At 41.7% G+C, this 19,214-nt stretch overlaps 1 protein-coding gene across 4 annotated transcripts; it reads right to left on the minus strand.

Annotated features, from left to right (window-relative positions):
- Positions 1-252: 252 nt before the first annotated feature.
- Positions 253-15,352, minus strand: LOC139561518 (endonuclease domain-containing 1 protein-like). Of its 4 annotated transcripts, none has more exons than XM_071378704.1 (5): positions 14,759-15,352; positions 13,483-13,852; positions 5,970-6,077; positions 2,056-2,306; positions 253-1,779 (listed from the first exon to the last, which is right to left on the minus strand). In XM_071378704.1, the coding sequence occupies exons 3-5, from the start codon at positions 5,977-5,979 to the stop codon at positions 1,057-1,059; spliced, it is 984 nt and encodes a 327-aa protein (XP_071234805.1). In that variant the 5' UTR covers positions 5,980-6,077; positions 13,483-13,852; positions 14,759-15,352; the 3' UTR covers positions 253-1,056. The 4 variants fall into 4 exon arrangements, with proteins under 4 accessions (XP_071234805.1, XP_071234806.1, XP_071234803.1 ...); XM_071378705.1 differs by having other exon boundaries at positions 253-1,584; positions 1,693-1,779; positions 13,483-15,352; XM_071378702.1 differs by having other exon boundaries at positions 5,970-6,019; positions 13,483-15,352.
- Positions 15,353-19,214: the final 3,862 nt, after the last annotated feature.

Genomic DNA, 19,214 nt, shown 5'->3' on the forward strand with positions numbered 1-19,214 from the left:
ACCGGTTAGATTCATTGTTATGGGGAAGAAATAGTTCTGCCAAATTGATCACCAACATTTTGTGGCTGAGGAGGACAAGAGGTCTTTCACCATTAAGGCTCGGCTGGACAACAGACAGTCCTTCACAGAGATGTTTTAATAAGGTCTCTTACCTTCTTTAAGTTGTGGCCAGAGGGATGTCTGAGTCCATCTGGGTCACGGCACCAAATGTTGTAGAAGATTAGATCCAAAGATGAAGGCAGAGACTTTTTAAATTGTATAGAAAGATCTTTAATCAAGCAGCTGCAGAGGAGATGATTGTAATTTCACAGGGAAGAACCTCCTGAGTAAATGGTTCCATGTCCCTTATATAGTGGGAGGTGATAATACCATCAGATTGTTACAGTTATTTATAGCAGCAACAGTTCCAGAACACAATGGCCTTGTGTTTAAGGTCCAGACACACCAGGACTCTATGAAAGGCATCACATCACAGTCCAACACAGAACATGTCCCTTGAGAAGTTACAACAGCTCAACACAAATTCTGCCACCACACTAGCTTTCACTCACATGTGAGGGGCTGATGCTCATTGGCTAAGACTCAATTTGCTAGGGGGGGTGAAATGTAGGGAAACAGTAATTCTGCTCATAGTTTCTATATGTTTGAACGACACATTGATACATCAAGCACAAAGTGGGAGGTTTAAAATATACTTTCTTAGTTGCCAAAATAACAGAGCTTGTCTTTAATGTTTATAACCCTTAAACTTGTTTAATTATAACCATTATAACCCTTATTATAACCATTATAACCCTTATTATAACCATTATAACCCTTATTATAACCATTATAACCATTATTATAACCATTATAACCCTTATTATAACCATTATAACCCTTATTATAACCATTATAACCCTTATTATAACAATTTTAACCATGGCTTATAACCATTATTATTTAACCCTTATAACCATTATAACTTAACCCTTATAACCATTAAACCCTTATAACCCTTGTAACTTAGGGAATGTGTACTCAATAGTTGTGGGAATTACCACTGGACAAAACTCATCATTTTTCATCACAGTCACAATCACATCCATCCTCCTCATCACATTCCTTTAACTCATCCCCTGTTCTTCTCGCCATCTTCATGCTCCTCTCTCTGCTCCCTTTTCCGCTCCTCTTTTGCCCCGCCCCACCCTCTAATACTCTCTCTCTGTTCCTCCCTGTCTCATCCTGTTCTACACTTTGAATAGCTTTTCTTGGGCAATAATATGGGAATACCTTGAAGTCCTTGTAGAAACTCGTCAATTCTTTTTCTAGTTCTCCCAAGGTATTTGAATTCACTGTTTCCCCCTTTACGTTCTTCCCCCAGTATGCTCCGGCCACCCACTGTCCCAGGTTGTTTTTACAGCAGTAGGCTGTCCACAGAAGATCCGGGATGTTCACTCGTTTGTTCAGTTTGTTGTTGCTGGGCACTGCTCCAGTCACCACATAGGCCTTTATCTGGTCTTCAGCTTCCTTACAGTTACGCTCAAGATATTCTCTGACTTTGCACTCAATTTTACTCCATCTGCCTCGGTTGAAGCCTCTTTCCTGTGGAACGGCGTTTGTCAGGGTGAAAGTGGACCTCATGGTATCATCATCAGCATACGAACATGGGAATAGGTGACCTCTGTCCAGATGCATGCCCTTTATTTTTACCTTGTAGTCTGCGTTCGTAGCCTGGTGCTCGACTCTTAGACGTCTACCTGCCACCATCATGTCACGTGTGTAATTTTTATCTTCAAGCTGAAGAAACATCAGTCAGACATTAAAACTATGATAAAAATTCATACATTTAAAAAAAATCACTATTTCACAATCCAGACTTAAGCTGAAAGTGGTTGCAACAAAGATACATATATACATGATATATACCAGTAATCAAATACACATGTTGAATGAATAGAGATTAGTCCTACCTGGGGCTCCATCATCCAGGACTGACTAGGTAACATAACTGTCTGTGATATATACCAGTAAACAAATACACATGTTATGTTATATGACAAACATTAGTCCTACCTGGGGCTCGATCATCCAACGTTGACTTGGTCTGGGGTCTGTAGGAGGACCAGTGAAGGTGTAGGCTGAGAACACAGGGATCCTGTTGGTCGTGTCGTAGAGAGTTGCAAACCTGTAGATGTTGTTGTACTTTTGGCAAATCTTCTTGTAGCGGTTCTGGTCCTGGACTGTCCCACCAACCAAAATACCTGGGAGATTTGGAGTTGTCTCCTCCAGGAAGAACTCAGTGCACTCTGGATCGAACCGTTTCACTACATGAGAGAGAGCAGGAGGAAGGAGAGAGAGAAGGAGGAGAGTAGAGAGATGATTCAATACCCCCATCATCACCTGAAGACTGTACACCACAGAGACAAAGATGAAGTTACAGAGACCAGTTGGTAGACTGGAGACTGTTGAGCTGAGTCAGGACAGACTGCTTTAAATAGTTATTTCAGAGACCAGTTGGTAGACTGGAGACTGTTGAGCTGAGTCAGGACAGACTGATTTAAATAGTTATTTCAGAGACCAGTTGGTAGACTGGAGACTGCTGAGCTGAGTCAGGACAGACTGCTTTAAATAGGTTTTCAGAGACTCCTCCTTCAGATGTCAAGGCAGAAAGGGTTGATTTGCATAAACTCCTCTGTTTGTTTCCATGGAAACTGCTGTAACAAATAACATGTGACTCACCTACTGTAGTTTCTAACACGTATGGACCCAGAACTTAAATCACACAAGAGTATAGTTCTGGGTTAACGAGATTAGACTGCTCTAAATAGTGACTGCATCCACACTTTGGTTCTGGTAGAAAAACGTTTTAGGATAAAAACATGACTTTACTGAGCATAGAGTCTGTCAGAAGATACACATCACACTATTACAAAAGTGGGACTGTTCTGGAATTACGGTTGCTGAGTTCACATTCATTAATATCCCACAATGCTTAGCGACTCTGACTCAATTACAGACTGTAATATACTGAATGAAACGGAGGAAGATGTGTCCAACTGAATGAAACGGAGGAAGATGTGTCCAACTGAATGAAACGGAGGAAGAGGTGTCCAACTGAATGAAACGGAGGAAGAGGTGTCCAACTGAATGAAACGGAGGAAGAGGTGTCCAACTGAATGAAACGGAGGAAGAGGTGTCCAACTGAATGAAACGGAGGAAGAGGTGTCCAACTGAATGAAACAGAGGAAGATGTGTCCAACTGAATGAAACTGAGGAAGATGTGTCTAACTGAATGAAACGGAAGAAGATGTGTCCAACTGCATGAAATGAAATGGAGGAAGATGTGTCCAACTGAATGAAACGGAGGAAGATGTGTCCAACTGAATGAAACGGAGGAAGATGTGTCCAACTGAATGAAACGGAGGAAGATGTGTCCAACTGCATGAAACGGAGGAAGATGTGTCCAACTGCATGAAATGAAATGGAGGAAGATGTGTCCAACTGAATGAAACGGAGGAAGATGTGTCCAACTGAATGAAACGGAGGAGCAGGTGTCCAACTGAATGAAACGGAGGAAGATGTGTCCAACTGAATGAAACGGAGGAAGATGTGTCCAACTGAATGAAACGGAGGAAAATGTGTCCAACTGAATGAAACGGAGGAAGATGTGTCCAACTGAATGAAACGGAGGAAGATGTGTCCAACTGAATGTAACGGAGGAAGATGTGTCCAACTGAATGAAACGGAGGAAGATGAGTCCAACTGAATGAAAAGGAGGAACAGGTGTCCAACTGAATGAAACGAAGGAAGATGTGTCCAACTGAATGTAACGGAGGAAAATGTGTCCAACTGAATGAAACGGAGGAAGATGTGTCCAACTGAATGAAACGGAGGAAGATGTGTCCAACTGAATGAAACGGAGGAAGATGTGTCCAACTGAATGAAACGGAGGAAGATGTGTCCAACTGAATGTAACGGAGGAAGATGTGTCCAACTGAATGAAACGGAGGAAGATGAGTCCAACTGAATGAAAAGGAGGAACAGGTGTCCAACTGAATGAAACGAAGGAAGATGAGTCCAACTGAATGAAAAGGAGGAAGAGGTGTCCAACTGAATGAAACGGAGGAAGATGTGTCCAACTGAATGAAACGGAGGAAGATGTGTCCAACTGAATGAAACGGAGGAAAATGTGTCCAACTGAATGAAACGGAGGAAGATGTGTCCAACTGAATGAAACGGAGGAAGATGTGTCCAACTGAATGAAACGGAGGAAGATGTGTCCAACTGAATGAAACGGAGGAAGATGTGTCCAACTGAATGAAACGGAGGAAGATGTGTCCAACTGAATGAAACGGAGGAAGAGGTGTCCAACTGAATGAAACGGAGGAAGATGTGTCCAACTGAATGAAACGGAGGAAGATGTGTCCAACTTTGTGTATTCTGTGATCTGGGTTTCATTTATTGGTGTTGTTTATGTTGATGTATTGTGGTCTGACCACTGCTGAGTTTATTTCCAGTAACTGAAGTAGTTCACAGTAAGAGTTGACACAAGGCTGTGTATGTAGAGTTAGAAAATGTGGTTCCTAACAACACTGTGGTCAGAGCAGCACTGGACTGATTAACACCTCAGACTCAGCAGCTGTAGATTCTTCAGTTGAGGCCTTTTCTCAGTAAGAGTAGAGGAGACTGGGGAACAAACTAACACTTTTAGACTTTAGTTTATTATCAAAATATTATTTAAGTTAGATTAATAATATTTTTATACAAACAACATATCTCAGCTACCATTACACAGTAAGTATGCTCCTTGGACATACTACCAGTCATTTACAATTCAACCAAGTGGTGGGAATTAAATGTTACAATTGACCCAGTAGGTGAATGTTCCACAGGTCAATAATTTAACAAAAAGAGAAGCAGCAAGTATATTTACTTCAGGGCCTCAAAACCCTTTTTCTTCTTCAATAAAACTAAAAGTCATCAATGGATTTAAACAAAACCTCTTGGTCATGTAGAGACACTAACCAACCATTATTACATTGAATAAGAGCTTTCTACCTGGTTTCTAATTGGACTTATTTATCTGTTACAACTGACCCTGTGTTACTTTGTTCCCCAGTCTACCCTACCTTCATTTATAATATTTAAAGTGACTGCTTCACTTCAGTAAAACATTTTTAACTTCTTAAACAAATGTTAAACAGCTGAAGCAGGTCACACAATTTTACTTCTTGTAAAATTACCTTTTGTAGTTGTGATTTAAAGATGTGGACGTTTATTTGATAATTGTTTACATAAAGTGTTGCCTTGAATGTTGGCTTGTATGATGTATGATATACTATGAATAAATGTCTTATTTCATGAAACTACAGGAATCCTTTGTTTCAGGGAAACATTATATTTGTTCAACATGCGTGTGGGGAGGAGTTCCCATTCTGTCCAATGAGGTCATTTCTGGACAATATTTCAGCCAGTAAAATGATGGTTCTACTTTAGAATGTGGAACACACAGCCAATAGGGAGGTTTGATTGTTACACATGATAAATAGTTACACCTGATCCACATACAGAGGAGTTTATCCAACCCTCCTTGTCCAGTCGTGACCACTAATTATACCAGACAGGACTCATCTTCATACAGAGGAGTTTATCCAACCCTCCTTGTCCAGTCTTGACCACTAATTATACCAGACAGGACTCATCTTCATACAGAGGAGTTTATCCAACCCTCCTTGTCCAGTCTTGACAACTAATTATACCAGACAGGACTCATCTTCATACAGAGGAGTTTATCCAACCCTCCTTGTCCAGTCTTGACCACTAATTATACCAGACAGGACTCATCTTCTCCCAGATATCATCACAGAATATATAATAATTTAGTTAGAAAGGACGCCACTGGGTGAACATTGAGGCATTGATAGATCACGAGAAGAAAAAACTAATTTACCATTTCTAAGCTTCTCATTTATTATGGAAAAACTCACCCCAGCACATTCTGAGACAGGAAGGACATCACCCTCTTCTGGTCTTCAACCTACCAGGGAAAGGACAGTGATGAACTGTGAGCTCTGTAGGTAGCTCCTGGTTGGGTACTGTGGTAGTATAAATACACATATCAGAGGGTACTGTGGTAGTATAAATACACATATCAGAGGGTACTGTGGTAGTATAAATACACATATCAGAGGGTACTGTGGTAGTATAAATACACATATCAGAGGGTACTGTGGTAGTATAAATACACATATCAGAGGGTTGGGTACTGTGGTAGTATAAATACACATATCAGAGGGTACTGTGGTAGTATAAATACACATATCAGAGGGTTGGGTACTGTGGTAGTATAAATACACATATCAGAGGGTACTGTGGTAGTATAAATACACATATCAGAGGGTTGGGTACTGTGGTAGTATAAATACACATATCAGAGGGTACTGTGGTAGTATAAATACACATATCAGAGGGTTGGGTACTGTGGTAGTATAAATACACATATCAGAGGGTAGTGTGGTAGTATAAATACACATATCAGAGAGTACTGTGGTAGTATAAATACACATATCAGAGGGTACTGTGGTAGTATAAATACACATATCAGAGGGTACTGTGGTAGTATAAATACACATAGCAGAGGGTACTGTGGTAGTATAAATACACATTTCAGAGGGTACTGTGGTAGTATAAATACACATATCAGAGGGTACTGTGGTAGTATAAATACACATATCAGAGGGTACTGTGGTAGTATAAATACACATATCAGAGGGTACTGTGGTAGTATAAATACACATATCAGAGGATACTGTGGTAGTATAAATACACATATCAGAGGGTACTGTGGTAGTATAAATACACATATCAGAGGGTTGGGTACTGTGGTAGTATAAATATACATATCAGAGGGTACTGTGGTAGTATAAATACACATATCAGAGGGCACTGTGGTAATATAAATATACATATCAGAGGATACTGTGGAAGTATAAATACACATATCAGAGGGTACTGTGGTAGTATAAATACACATATCAGAGGGTACTGTGGTAGTATAAATACACATATCAGAGGATACTGTGGTAGTATAAATACACATATCAGAGGGTACTGTGGTAGTATAAATATGCATATCAGAGGGTACTGTGGTAGTATAAATACACATATCAGAGGGTACTGTGGTAGTATAAATACACATATCAGAGGGTACTGTGGTAGTATAAATACACATATCAGAGGGTACTGTGGTAGTATAAATACACATATCAGAGGGTTGGGTACTGCGGTAGTATAAATACACATATCAGAGGGTTGGGTACTGTGGTAGCATAAATACACATATCAGAGGGTTGGGTACTGTGGTACTATAAATACACATATCAGAGGGTTGGGTACTGTGGGAGCATAAATACACATATCAGAGGGTTGGGTACTGTGGTAGTATAAATACACATATCAGAGGGTACTGTGGTAGTATAAATACACATATCAGAGGGTACTGTGGTACTATAAATACACATATCAGAGGGTTGGGTACTGTGGTAGCATAAATACACATATCAGAGGGTTGGGTACTGTGGTAGCATAAATACACATATCAGAGGGTTGGGTACTGTGGTAGTATAAATACACATATCAGAGGGTACTGTGGTAGTATAAATACACATATCAGAGGGTACTGTGGTAGTACAAATACACATATCAGAGGGTACTGTGGTAGTATAAATACACATATCAGCGGGTACTGTGGTAGTATAAATACACACATCAGATGGTACTGTGGTAGTATAAATACACATATCAGAGGGTTGGGTACTGTGATAGTATAAATATACACATCAGAGGGTACTGTGGTAGTATAAATACACATATCAGAGTGTACTGTGGTAGTATAAATACACATATCAGAGGGTACTGTGGTAGTATAAATACACATATCAGAGGGTTGGGTACTGTGGTAGTATAGATACACATATCAGAGGGTACTGTGGTAGTATAAATACACATATCAGAGGGTACTGTGGTAGTATAAATACACATATCAGAGGGTACTGTGGTAGTATAAATACACATATCAGAGGGTACTGTGGTAGTATAAATACACATATCAGAGGGTACTGTGGTAGTATAAATACACATATCAGAGGGTACTGTGGTAGTATAAATACACATATCAGAGGGTACTGTGGTAGTATAAATACACATATCAGAGGGTACTGTGGTAGTATAAATACACATATCAGAGGGTACTGTGGTAGTATAAATACACATATCAGAGGATACTGTGGTAGTATAAATACACATATCAGAGGGTACTGTGGTAGTATAAATACACATATCAGAGGGTTGGGTACTGTGGTAGTATAAATATACATATCAGAGGGTACTGTGGTAGTATAAATACACATATCAGAGGGCACTGTGGTAATATAAATATACATATCAGAGGATACTGTGGTAGTATAAATACACATATCAGAGGGTACTGTGGTAGTATAAATACACATATCAGAGGGTACTGTGGTAGTATAAATACACATATCAGAGGATACTGTGGTAGTATAAATACACATATCAGAGGGTACTGTGGTAGTATAAATACACATATCAGAGGGTACTGTGGTAGTATAAATACACATATCAGAGGGTACTGTGGTAGTATAAATACACATATCAGAGGGTACTGTGGTAGTATAAATACACATATCAGAGGGTACTGTGGTAGTATAAATACACATATCAGAGGGTTGGGTACTGTGGTAGTATAAATACACATATCAGAGGGTTGGGTACTGTGGTAGCATAAATACACATATCAGAGGGTTGGGTACTGTGGTACTATAAATACACATATCAGAGGGTTGGGTACTGTGGGAGCATAAATACACATATCAGAGGGTTGGGTACTGTGGTAGTATAAATACACATATCAGAGGGTACTGTGGTAGTATAAATACACATATCAGAGGGTACTGTGGTACTATAAATACACATATCAGAGGGTTGGGTACTGTGGTAGCATAAATACACATATCAGAGGGTTGGGTACTGTGGTAGCATAAATACACATATCAGAGGGTTGGGTACTGTGGTAGTATAAATACACATATCAGAGGGTACTGTGGTAGTATAAATACACATATCAGAGGGTACTGTGGTAGTACAAATACACATATCAGAGGGTACTGTGGTAGTATAAATACACATATCAGCGGGTACTGTGGTAGTATAAATACACACATCAGATGGTACTGTGGTAGTATAAATACACATATCAGAGGGTTGGGTACTGTGATAGTATGAATATACACATCAGAGGGTACTGTGGTAGTATAAATACACATATCAGAGTGTACTGTGGTAGTATAAATACACATATCAGAGGGTACTGTGGTAGTATAAATACACATATCAGAGGGTTGGGTACTGTGGTAGTATAGATACACATATCAGAGGGTACTGTGGTAGTATAAATACACATATCAGAGGGTACTGTGGTAGTATAAATACACATATCAGAGGGTACTGTGGTAGTATAAATACACATATCAGAGGGTACTGTGGTAGTATAAATACACATATCAGAGGGTACTGTGGTAGTATAAATACACATATCAGAGGGTTGGGTACTGTGGTAGTATAAATACACATATCAGAGGGTACTGTGGTAGTATAAATACACATATCAGAGGGTTGGGTACTGTGGTAGTATAAATACACATATCAGAGGGTACTGTGGTGGTATAAATACACATATCAGAGGGTACTGTGGTAGTATAAATACACATATCAGAGGGTACTGTGGTAGTATAAATACAAATATCAGAGGGTACTGTGGTAGTATAAATACACATATCAGAGGGTACTGTGGTAGAATAAATACACATTTCTGTTGTATAATAGTAAATATAAGTAAAAAACAGTAAAAGGTTAATTTGGATAGTTAGACTGGGCAGGCAACTGTCAGGAGACGGGGGGGCAGGAGGGAAAAAACGTACGTTTTTAACTAAAATTCCTTATAAACTGTTTTATTTGTGAAATTAAAAACACAAATTTAGGAAAAGTCAAAGAGGGGGTCAGGGGGTCGGAGAAAATACTTTACAATGAAAGAGTTAGGGCCTATTTTAAATTCCTCAAAAACGTCTGTGATGGTTCTTGTTAAAAGGCCTGGAGGTCTGATCACCACCAGTCCCAGGTAGTAGACCTACAGTAGGTTTACATTTGATTTGTCACACCAGTCCCAGGAAGTAGACCTACAGTAGGTTTACATCTGATTTGTCACACCAGTTCCAGGAAGTAGGCCGACAGAAGGTTTACATTTGATTTGTCACACCAGTTCTAGTTCATATTCCCTTTCCTGAAGAATTGTATTTCCTGAAAATAATATTTTGACGGTTATTTCAGTTACTGATAAATCTATAGATTATTGAAGAATACAGCTGTCTCAGAACCATGTCTCCATCCCTCTCTCCCTCTTCCCCCCTTCTCCCACTCCTCTCTAGCCCCTGTCTATCATCCATCTCTCTCCCTCTTCCCCCCTTCTCTATCATCCATCTCTCTCCCTCCTCCCCCTTCTCCCACTCCTCTCTAGCCCCTGTCTATCATCCATCTCTCTCCCTCTTCCCCCCTTCTCCCACTCCTCTCTAGCCCCTGTCTATCATCCATCTCTCTCCCTCAAATCTATCATCCATCTGTCTCCCTCTTCCCCCCTTCTCCCACTCCTCTCTAGCCCCTGTCTATCATCCATCTCTCTCCCTCAAATCTATCATCCATCTCTCTCCCTCTTCCCCCCTTCTCCCACTCCTCTCTAGCCCCTGTCTATCATCCATCTCTCTCCCTCAAATCTATCATCCATCTGTCTCCCTCTTCCCCCCTTCTCCCACTCCTCTCTAGCCCCTGTCTATCATCCATCTCTCTCCCTCAAATCTATCATCCATCTCTCTCCCTCTTCCCCCCTTCTCCCACTCCTCTCTAGCCCCTGTCTATCATCCATCTCTCTCCCTCTTCCCCCCTTCTCCCACTCCTCTCTAGCCCCTGTCTATCATCCATCTCTCTCCCTCTTCCCCCCTTCTCCCACTCCTCTCTAGCCCCTTATCTATCATCCATCTCTCTCCCTCAACTCCTCTCTCCCCCCTTATTTATCATCCATCTCTCTCCCTCAACTCCTCTCTCCCCTCTTGTCTATCATCCATCTCTCTCCCTCAACTCCTCTCTCCCCCTTATCTATCATCCATCTCTCTCCCTCAACTCCTCTCTCCCCCTTATCTATCCATGTCTCTCCCTCAACTCCTCTCTCACCCCTTATCTATCATCCATCTCTCTCCCTCAACTCCTCTCTCTCCCCTTATCTATCATCCATCTCTCTCCCTCAACTCCTCTCTCCCCCCTTATCTATCATCCATCTCTCTCCCTCACCTCCTCTCTCCCCCCTTATCTCTCCACGTCTCTCTCTTCCACCTTCTCTCTCTCATTTTTATTCCTTCATTACTGATTTGCAGGTAGAAAAGGATACATGTATAACACACTATTACAACAGTGGGATTGTTCTGGAATTATGGTTGCTGAGATCACATTCATTAATATCCCACAAGGCTTAACACTTAACTCAGCCCCCACCCCCCCCTCCCCTCTATCCTCTGTTAACTTGTAACTTTGTGAGGGTGGAGACGTCACTAACCAGAACTCAGGTCTCATTATTGGAAACCAGAAGATGTCAATAATGGTTTCATTTATTGGTGTTGTTTATGTTGATGTATTGTGGTCTGAACACTGCTGAGTTTATTTCCAGTAACTGAAGTAGTTCACAGTAAGAGTTGACACAAGGCTGTGTATGTAGAGTTAGAAAATGTGGTTCCTAACAACACTGTGGTCAGAGCCGCACTGGACTGTTTAACACCTCAGACTCAGCAGCTGTAGATTCTTCAGTTGAGGCCTTTTCTCAGTAAGAGTAGAGGAGACTGGGGAACAAACTAACACTTTTAGAATTCAGTTTATTAATTATATTTTTGTGCAAACAAACATACCTCGGCTACCATTACACACTAAGTATGTTCCTAGGACATACCAGTCATTTACAATTCAACCGAGTGACGGATATTAAATGTTACAATTGACCCAGTAGGTGAATGTTCCACAGGTCAATAATTTAACAAAAAGAGAAGCAGCAAGTATATTTACTTCAGGGACTCAAAACCCTTTTTCTTCTTCAATAAAACTAAAAGTCATCAATGGATTTAAACAAAACCTCTTGGACATGTTGAGAAACTAAACAACCAATAGCAGTGTTGCTATTGAACGTTGGCTTGCATGATGTATGATATACTATGAATACATTTCTCATTTCATGAAACTACGGGAATCCTTTGTTTCAGGGAAACATTATATTTGTTCAACGTGCGCGTGGGGAGGAGTTCCCCTTTCTGTCCAATGAGGTCATTTCTGGACAATATTTCAGCAAGTAAAATGATGGTTCTACTTTAGAATGTGGAACACACAGCCAATAGGGAGGTTTGATTGTTACACATGATAAATAGTCACACCTGTTCCACATACAGAGGAGTTTATCCAACCCTCCTTGTCCAGTCTTGACCACTAATTATACCAGACAGGACTCATCTTCATAGAGAGGAGTTTATCCAACCCTCCTTGTCCAGTCTTGACCACTAATTATACCAGACAGGACTCATCTTCAAACAGAGGAGTTTATCCAACCCTCCTTGTCCAGTCTTGACCACTAATTATACCAGACAGGACTCATCTTCATACAGAGGAGTTTATCCAACCCTCCTTGTCCAGTCTTGACCACTAATTATACCAGACAGGACTCATCTTCATACAGAGGAGTTTATCCAACCCTCCTTGTCCAGTCTTGACCACTAATTATACCAGACAGGACTCATCTTCATACAGAGAAGTTTATCCAACCCTCCTTGTCCAGTCTTGACCACTAATTATACCAGACAGGACTCATCTTCATACAGAGGAGTTTATCCAACCCTCCTTGTCCAGTCTTTACCACTAATTATACCAGACAGGACTCATCTTCATACAGAGGAGTTTATCCAACCCTCCTTGTCCAGTCTTGACCACTAATTATACCAGACAGGACTCATCTTCATACAGAGGAGTTTATCCAACCCTCCTTGTCCAGTCTTGACGACTAATTATACCAGACAGGACTCATCTTCATAGAGAGGAGTTTATCCAACCCTCCTTGTCCAGTCTTGACCACTAACTATACCAGACAGGACTCATCTTCATAGAGAGGAGTATATCCAACCCTCCTTGTCCAGTCTTGACCACTAATTATACCAGACAGGACTAACTCTAGGCCAGTTCCTCTGTTTACTTCAGACACATCTTCTTCCACATATCATCACGTAAAAGTTAATCAGTTAGATAATGTTTACCCAGTGGCATCCTGAGACATTAATAGATCATGAGAGAAGAAAATATTAAATTACCATTTCTAAGCTTCTCATTTATTATGTAAAAACTCACCCCAGCACATTCTGAGGCAGGCCTTGGAGACAGGAAGGACATCACCCTCTTCTGGTCTTCACCCCACCAGGGAAAGGACAGTGATGAACTGTGAGCTCTGTAGGAGGCTCCTGGTAAACAGCGTCTGGTCAATCCACTGCTGCTTCTTGTTGAGAGATGCCCGCCGGCTCTCTGGAATCACCAGCTGCATTTAAGGGAGAGAGAGAGAGAGGCAGGAAGGACATCACCCTCTTCTGGTCTTCACCCCACTGGGGCAAGTTCAGAAGCCTGGGGTGGATACAAGAGGGCCTGGGGTAGATCACCAGGGACAGGGGCCGAATGTGAGGCAGGAGGGAGCGCTGGAGGTACCTGTATGTCCAAGGGTTCATACCTAATACATACAGAGAATACATAAGTGACAGATACAGTACTAAGCATTCTCAGCACCATGACAGCAGATCTACAGCATGAAAGGTAAGTGACAGATACTAGATTTAGTTGTGTAACTAAAGGACAAAGAATGCATAGGCCTTTATGACAGATACAGGAAGGAGTGTCATAATGGAAGGGGTTTCATCTGTAAAAAGTCCACACTGCATTTATGGAAAGCTGTGTATCATTCAATACATGGACAAATAGTAAGATTAACACAATGCATATCTTCCATTATTGTAAAGTATTCATGCTTGCAGAATGCCAAGGGAATTGAGTAGCCTACCTAACATTGCAATACATTGCAGACCCATATTCATGTGTAGATTGAAATGCAATGCAAATGTTACGTTCCACAGTTTCTGTGTTGTTGTGGGTTTGTGTGTATTTCAGGAAATGGCGTCCTGTGTTGGCTGTTGTTCTGTAAAAGTTGTTGGAAGTATTTTGTAGCCTCTCCTGCAGAGGTATGTGTATGCCATAGGACTGCGTGTTTTGGGGTTATTGAAATTGTTCACTAAGTTTGAATTATTCTGTTTCATTTGTTCCCAGAGGGGAAGGGGAAGGCACCTTGGGAGTGTTTAGGCAAGAGGCCTGCGGGCATACATAACCCGTAGTATTGAATCTGTCTATGCACACTAGGTAAGACCTGGGCGGATCACCTCCTGTATTTTGGTTAGCCGCCAGTTGGTGCTAAAGGTTAGGTAAGCTGTGGGAAGGCAGGTAAGGTAGGAGAGGGGACTTTTACTTTCTTTGCTTTGGTTCGGTCCAGCCCAGTTTCCCCACCTTAACGTGTTTAAGGAAGAATTAGATTCCCTGTAAACGGTATTTTTCCCTGCCGTCCTTCCCCGCACCTACGATCACATACCTTTTTCACTCCACGGGGAGATGAGTTGTAGCAGGGTGTTGCGTTCCCTCCTCCAAGAGACGTACGTAACAGAAAATATCACGATTTCTACCCCATTAAACTAGATAACATAATACATGTATTAGCTAATCCATGACTGATACATGTTGAATAAAACTGTGTTATACACTGGAAACGAAAATAAACTACTGTACAGTAGCATGCTAAAGTTACTATACTGTAGCCTGCATCACGTAAACACTATTTCACAACTTCACAGACGTCTTACAACATACAACAAAGCACGAATATAAGCGATAGTATGCATTAAAATAGCTACGATTGTAAAAATAGTATTGAAAATGCAGACAAGTGGCCGCTGATTGTACCGGTAGTTACCGATACCAAACCAATGCTACGGGTATCATAGGTAGATGACTGCAGAGATAGAACTGTATAATGTTTTCAATTCACTTTTCCGTTCTTCTTACAACTTCACAGATGTAGCAATAAGATTACAATCCATTTCATTCAACCTTATTAAAGATACTTCCTCTGTAACTCTCCGTTTGATGTAAACAATGATCCGATGAGGGAAAAGTGTCATGGCCGCCGTTTGCTTTTGGGGCGGAGCTAAGGTCAAAGGGCGAATATGATTGGACCACACGTGGTTGGATACGGTTATTTGAGACTGTCTCGCATTGCCATTGGTGGATTTTCGCTGGTTGAGACTTTCTAGACATCCGGTTTGCCTTAAACAGGAAAATAATGCGCAAAAGATTATAGCAAATTTGTGAAGCATCCTTATTTTGTCCCTCCCCTGGTTTTTTTAGACCTAAAACTTAGTTTACTGTGGTGGAGAAAACAGGGATTTATGTGGATGTCCGCTGCCCTATAGTGTCATGTTGGATAAGTGCAACAGGACGGCTGAACTAAACCTAAATCAAGTCACACACTGTGTCCCAATCGACAACGATAACATGCAGAATTTCAAGGCAATATGTCAGAATTGGCGTGTTTTAATCCCAATTAAACTGCTGTTTTAAGGTGTCGTTATTTTATTAATTTTGAAGGCCTCGTCGATGTCTCCTTCACCGGGGAGGCTATCCCATAACACCTTGCGACAATTAGCGGAAATAATAAAATAAAAAAATGTCTGAATTAATGGCGGACAAAGTCCCCGGTTGGGAGAAAAATGTTCCAGAGGAATAGCGAATAACTTTGTGAAATGTACTTGTATTTATTCACCAAATTGTTTAAAAGCTCAACAAATTACTTTCAAGTGAATTTTTTATTCAAATGTTGAGTCAGTGCATTTTATTCAGTGGACTTTACCTAGCAGGGTTTTGTAGATGACCTGGAGCCAGTGGGTTTGGCGACGAGTGTGAAGCGAGGGCCAGCCAACGAGAGCGTACAGGTCGCAGTGGTGGGTAGTATATGGGGCTTTGGTGACAAAACGGATGGCACTGTGATAGACTGCATCCAATTTATTGAGTAGGGTTTTGGAGGCTATTTTGTAAATGACATCACCGAAGTCGAGGATTGGTAGGATGGTCAGTTTTACAAGGGTATGTTTGGCAGCATGAGTGAAGGATGCTTTGTTGCGGAATAGGAAGCCGATTCTAGATTTAACTTTGGATTGGAGATGTTTGATGTGAGTCTGGAAGGAGAGTTTACAGTCTAACCAGACACCTAGGTATTTGTAGTTGTCTACATATTCTAAGTCAGAGCCGTCCAGAGTAGTGATGTTGGACAGGCGGGCAGGTGCAGGCAGCGATCGGTTGAAGAGCATGCATTTAGTTTTACTTGTATTTAAGAGCAATTGGAGGCCACGGAAGGAGAGTTGTATGGCATTGAAGCTCGCCTGGAGGGTTGTTAACACAGTGTCAAAAGAAGGGCCAGAAGTATACAGAATAGTGTCGTCTGCGTAGAGGTGGATCAGAGACTCACCAGCAGCAAGAGCGACATCATTGATGTATACAGAGAAGAGAGTCGGTCCAAGAATTGAACCCTGTGGCACCCCCATAGAGACTGCCAGAGGTCCGGACAACAGACCCTCCGATTTGACACACTGAACTCGATCAGAGAAGTAGTTGGTGAACCAGGCGAGGCAATCATTAGAGAAACCAAGGCTGTCGAGTCTGCCGATGAGGATGTGGTGATTGACAGAGTCAAAAGCCTTGGCCAGGTCAATGAATATGGCTGCACAGTACTGTTTCCTATCGATAGCGGTTAAGATATCGTTTATGACCTTGAGCGTGGCTGAGGTGCACCCATGACCAGCTCTGAAACCAGATTGCATAGCGGAGAAGGTATGGTGGGATTCGAGATGGTCGGTAATCTGTTTGTTGACTTGGCTTTCGAAGACCTTAGAAAGGCAGGGTAGGATAGATATAGGTCTGTAGCTGTTTGGGTGAAGAGTATCCCCCCCTTTGAAGAGGGGGATAACCGCAGCTGCTTTCCAATCTTTGGGAATCTCAGACGACACGAAAGAGAGGTTGAAAAGGCTGGTAATAGGGGTGGCAACAATTTCAGCAGATAGTTTTAGAAAGAAAGGGTCCAGATTATCTAGCCCGGCTGATTTGTAAGGGTCCAGATTTTGCAGCTCTTTCAGAACATCAGCTGACTGTATTTGGGAGAAAGAGAAATGGGGAAGGCTTGGGCGAGTAGCAGAGGGGAGGGCAGTGCTGTTGACCGGGGTAGGGGTAGCCAGGTGGAAAGCATGGCCAGCCGTAGAAAAATGCTTGTTGAAATTCTCAATTATAGTGGATTTGTCCGTGGTGACAGTGTTTCCTATCTTCAGTGCAGTTGGAAGCTGGGTGGAGGTGTTCTTATTCTCCATGGACTTTACAGTGTCCCAGAACTTTTTTGAGTTTGTGTTGCAGGAAGCAAATTTCTGCTTGAAAAAGCTAGCCTTGGCTTTTCTAACTGCCTGTGTATATTGGTTTCTGGCTTCCCTGAAAAGTTGCATATCACGGGGGCTGTTCGATGCTAATGCAGAACGCCATAGGATGTTTTTCTGTTGGTTAAGGGCAGTCAGATCAGGAGAGAACCAAGGGCTATATCTGTTCCTGGTTCTAAATTTCTTGAATGGGGCATGCTTATTCAAGATGGTGAGGAAGGCATTTAAAAAAAATATCCAGGCATCCTCTACTGACGGGATGAGATCAATATCCTTCCAGGATACCTCGGCCAGGTCGATTAGAAAGGCCTGCTCGCTGAAGTGTTTCAGGGAGCGTTTGACAGTGATGAGTGGAGGTCGTTTGATCGCTGACCCATTACGGATACAGGCAATGAGGCAGTGATCGCTGAGATCTTGGTTGAAAACAGCAGAGGTGTATTTGGAGGGCAAGTTGGTTAGGATGATATCTATGAGGGTACCCGTGTTTACAGAATTGGGGTGATACCTGGTAGGTTCATTGATAATTTGTGTGAGATTGAGGGCATCCAGCTTAGATTGTAGGATGGCTGGGGTGTTAAGCATGTTCCAATTTAGGTCGCCTAGCAGCACAAGCTCTGAAGATAGATGGGGGGCAATCAGTTCACATATGGTGTCCAGAGCACAGCTGGGGGCAGAGGGTGGTCTATAGCAGGCGGCAACAGTGAGAGACTTGTTTTTAGAGAGGTAGATTTTTAAAAGTAGAAGTTCAAATTGTTTGGGAACAGACCTGGATAGTAAAACAGAACTCTGCAGGCAATCCTTGCAGTAGATTGCAACACCGCCCCCTTTGGCCGAAATGCAGCTAACCAGCTGTACTCTGTTCAATCTAGGCATGTTAGCCAGCCAAGTTATTTGTACATTATTACATGATCAGTCAATACAGATGGAGATATAGTTGTTTCATCTTACCGCCCAAAGGCATTGCATGCAGCCGTCTATATTCGTATTCCCCGTGGACCGGTTCGTACGTGAAAACATTCTGCTGCAAGGCGTCGATTTTCTACAGAACTCGATTTAATATCGAAGGCGGATAAAAACGGAAAGATATGCCTACTTTATGAAACACCGTTTTCCACCACCACGAGTGTATAGCTGATTACATACAATGCCTACAACTTGATCAAGCCTATGAATATGCAAAACTGTTTACAAAACCATTGCACATTAATAAAGGTAGTTGGAGGTTCTCAGCAACTTGAACCAACACTGACATTTGAGCAGTGAGGTTAATTCCCCCCCTTATGTTTCTGCTCTGTTCTCCTCAGGTTGAAGCACATCCCTCCCCATCACCCAGACAGATGTAAAGAAGTTGGGAACCTCCGGTCCAACAGGAACATCACCCTCTCCCAGGAGTTAGTTAGGAGTTTATTCAGCAGCATCACTGTGGTTAGATGGAAGTAGATCCACACATTGTTCTCTATCATGCAGAATTGTCAGCTCATTATAACTCATAAAGCTCATTGTAAAATACAGATGTGGGTGATTTCTGTCCCAGGGTACTGCACTGTGTACACGTTTTCTTTCCTGCCAGCCCAG

Source organism: Salvelinus alpinus, chromosome 31 (genome assembly GCF_045679555.1).
Source record: "Salvelinus alpinus chromosome 31, SLU_Salpinus.1, whole genome shotgun sequence".
NCBI classification, from domain to species: Eukaryota; Metazoa; Chordata; class Actinopteri; order Salmoniformes; family Salmonidae; genus Salvelinus; species Salvelinus alpinus.

Coding starts and splice junctions, on each gene's coding strand:
- LOC139561518 (XM_071378704.1), bottom strand. Junction 1,780..2,055: donor GTTGGATGATCGAGCCCCAG/GTAGGACTAATG, acceptor ATGTTTCTTCAG/CTTGAAGATAAAAATTACAC.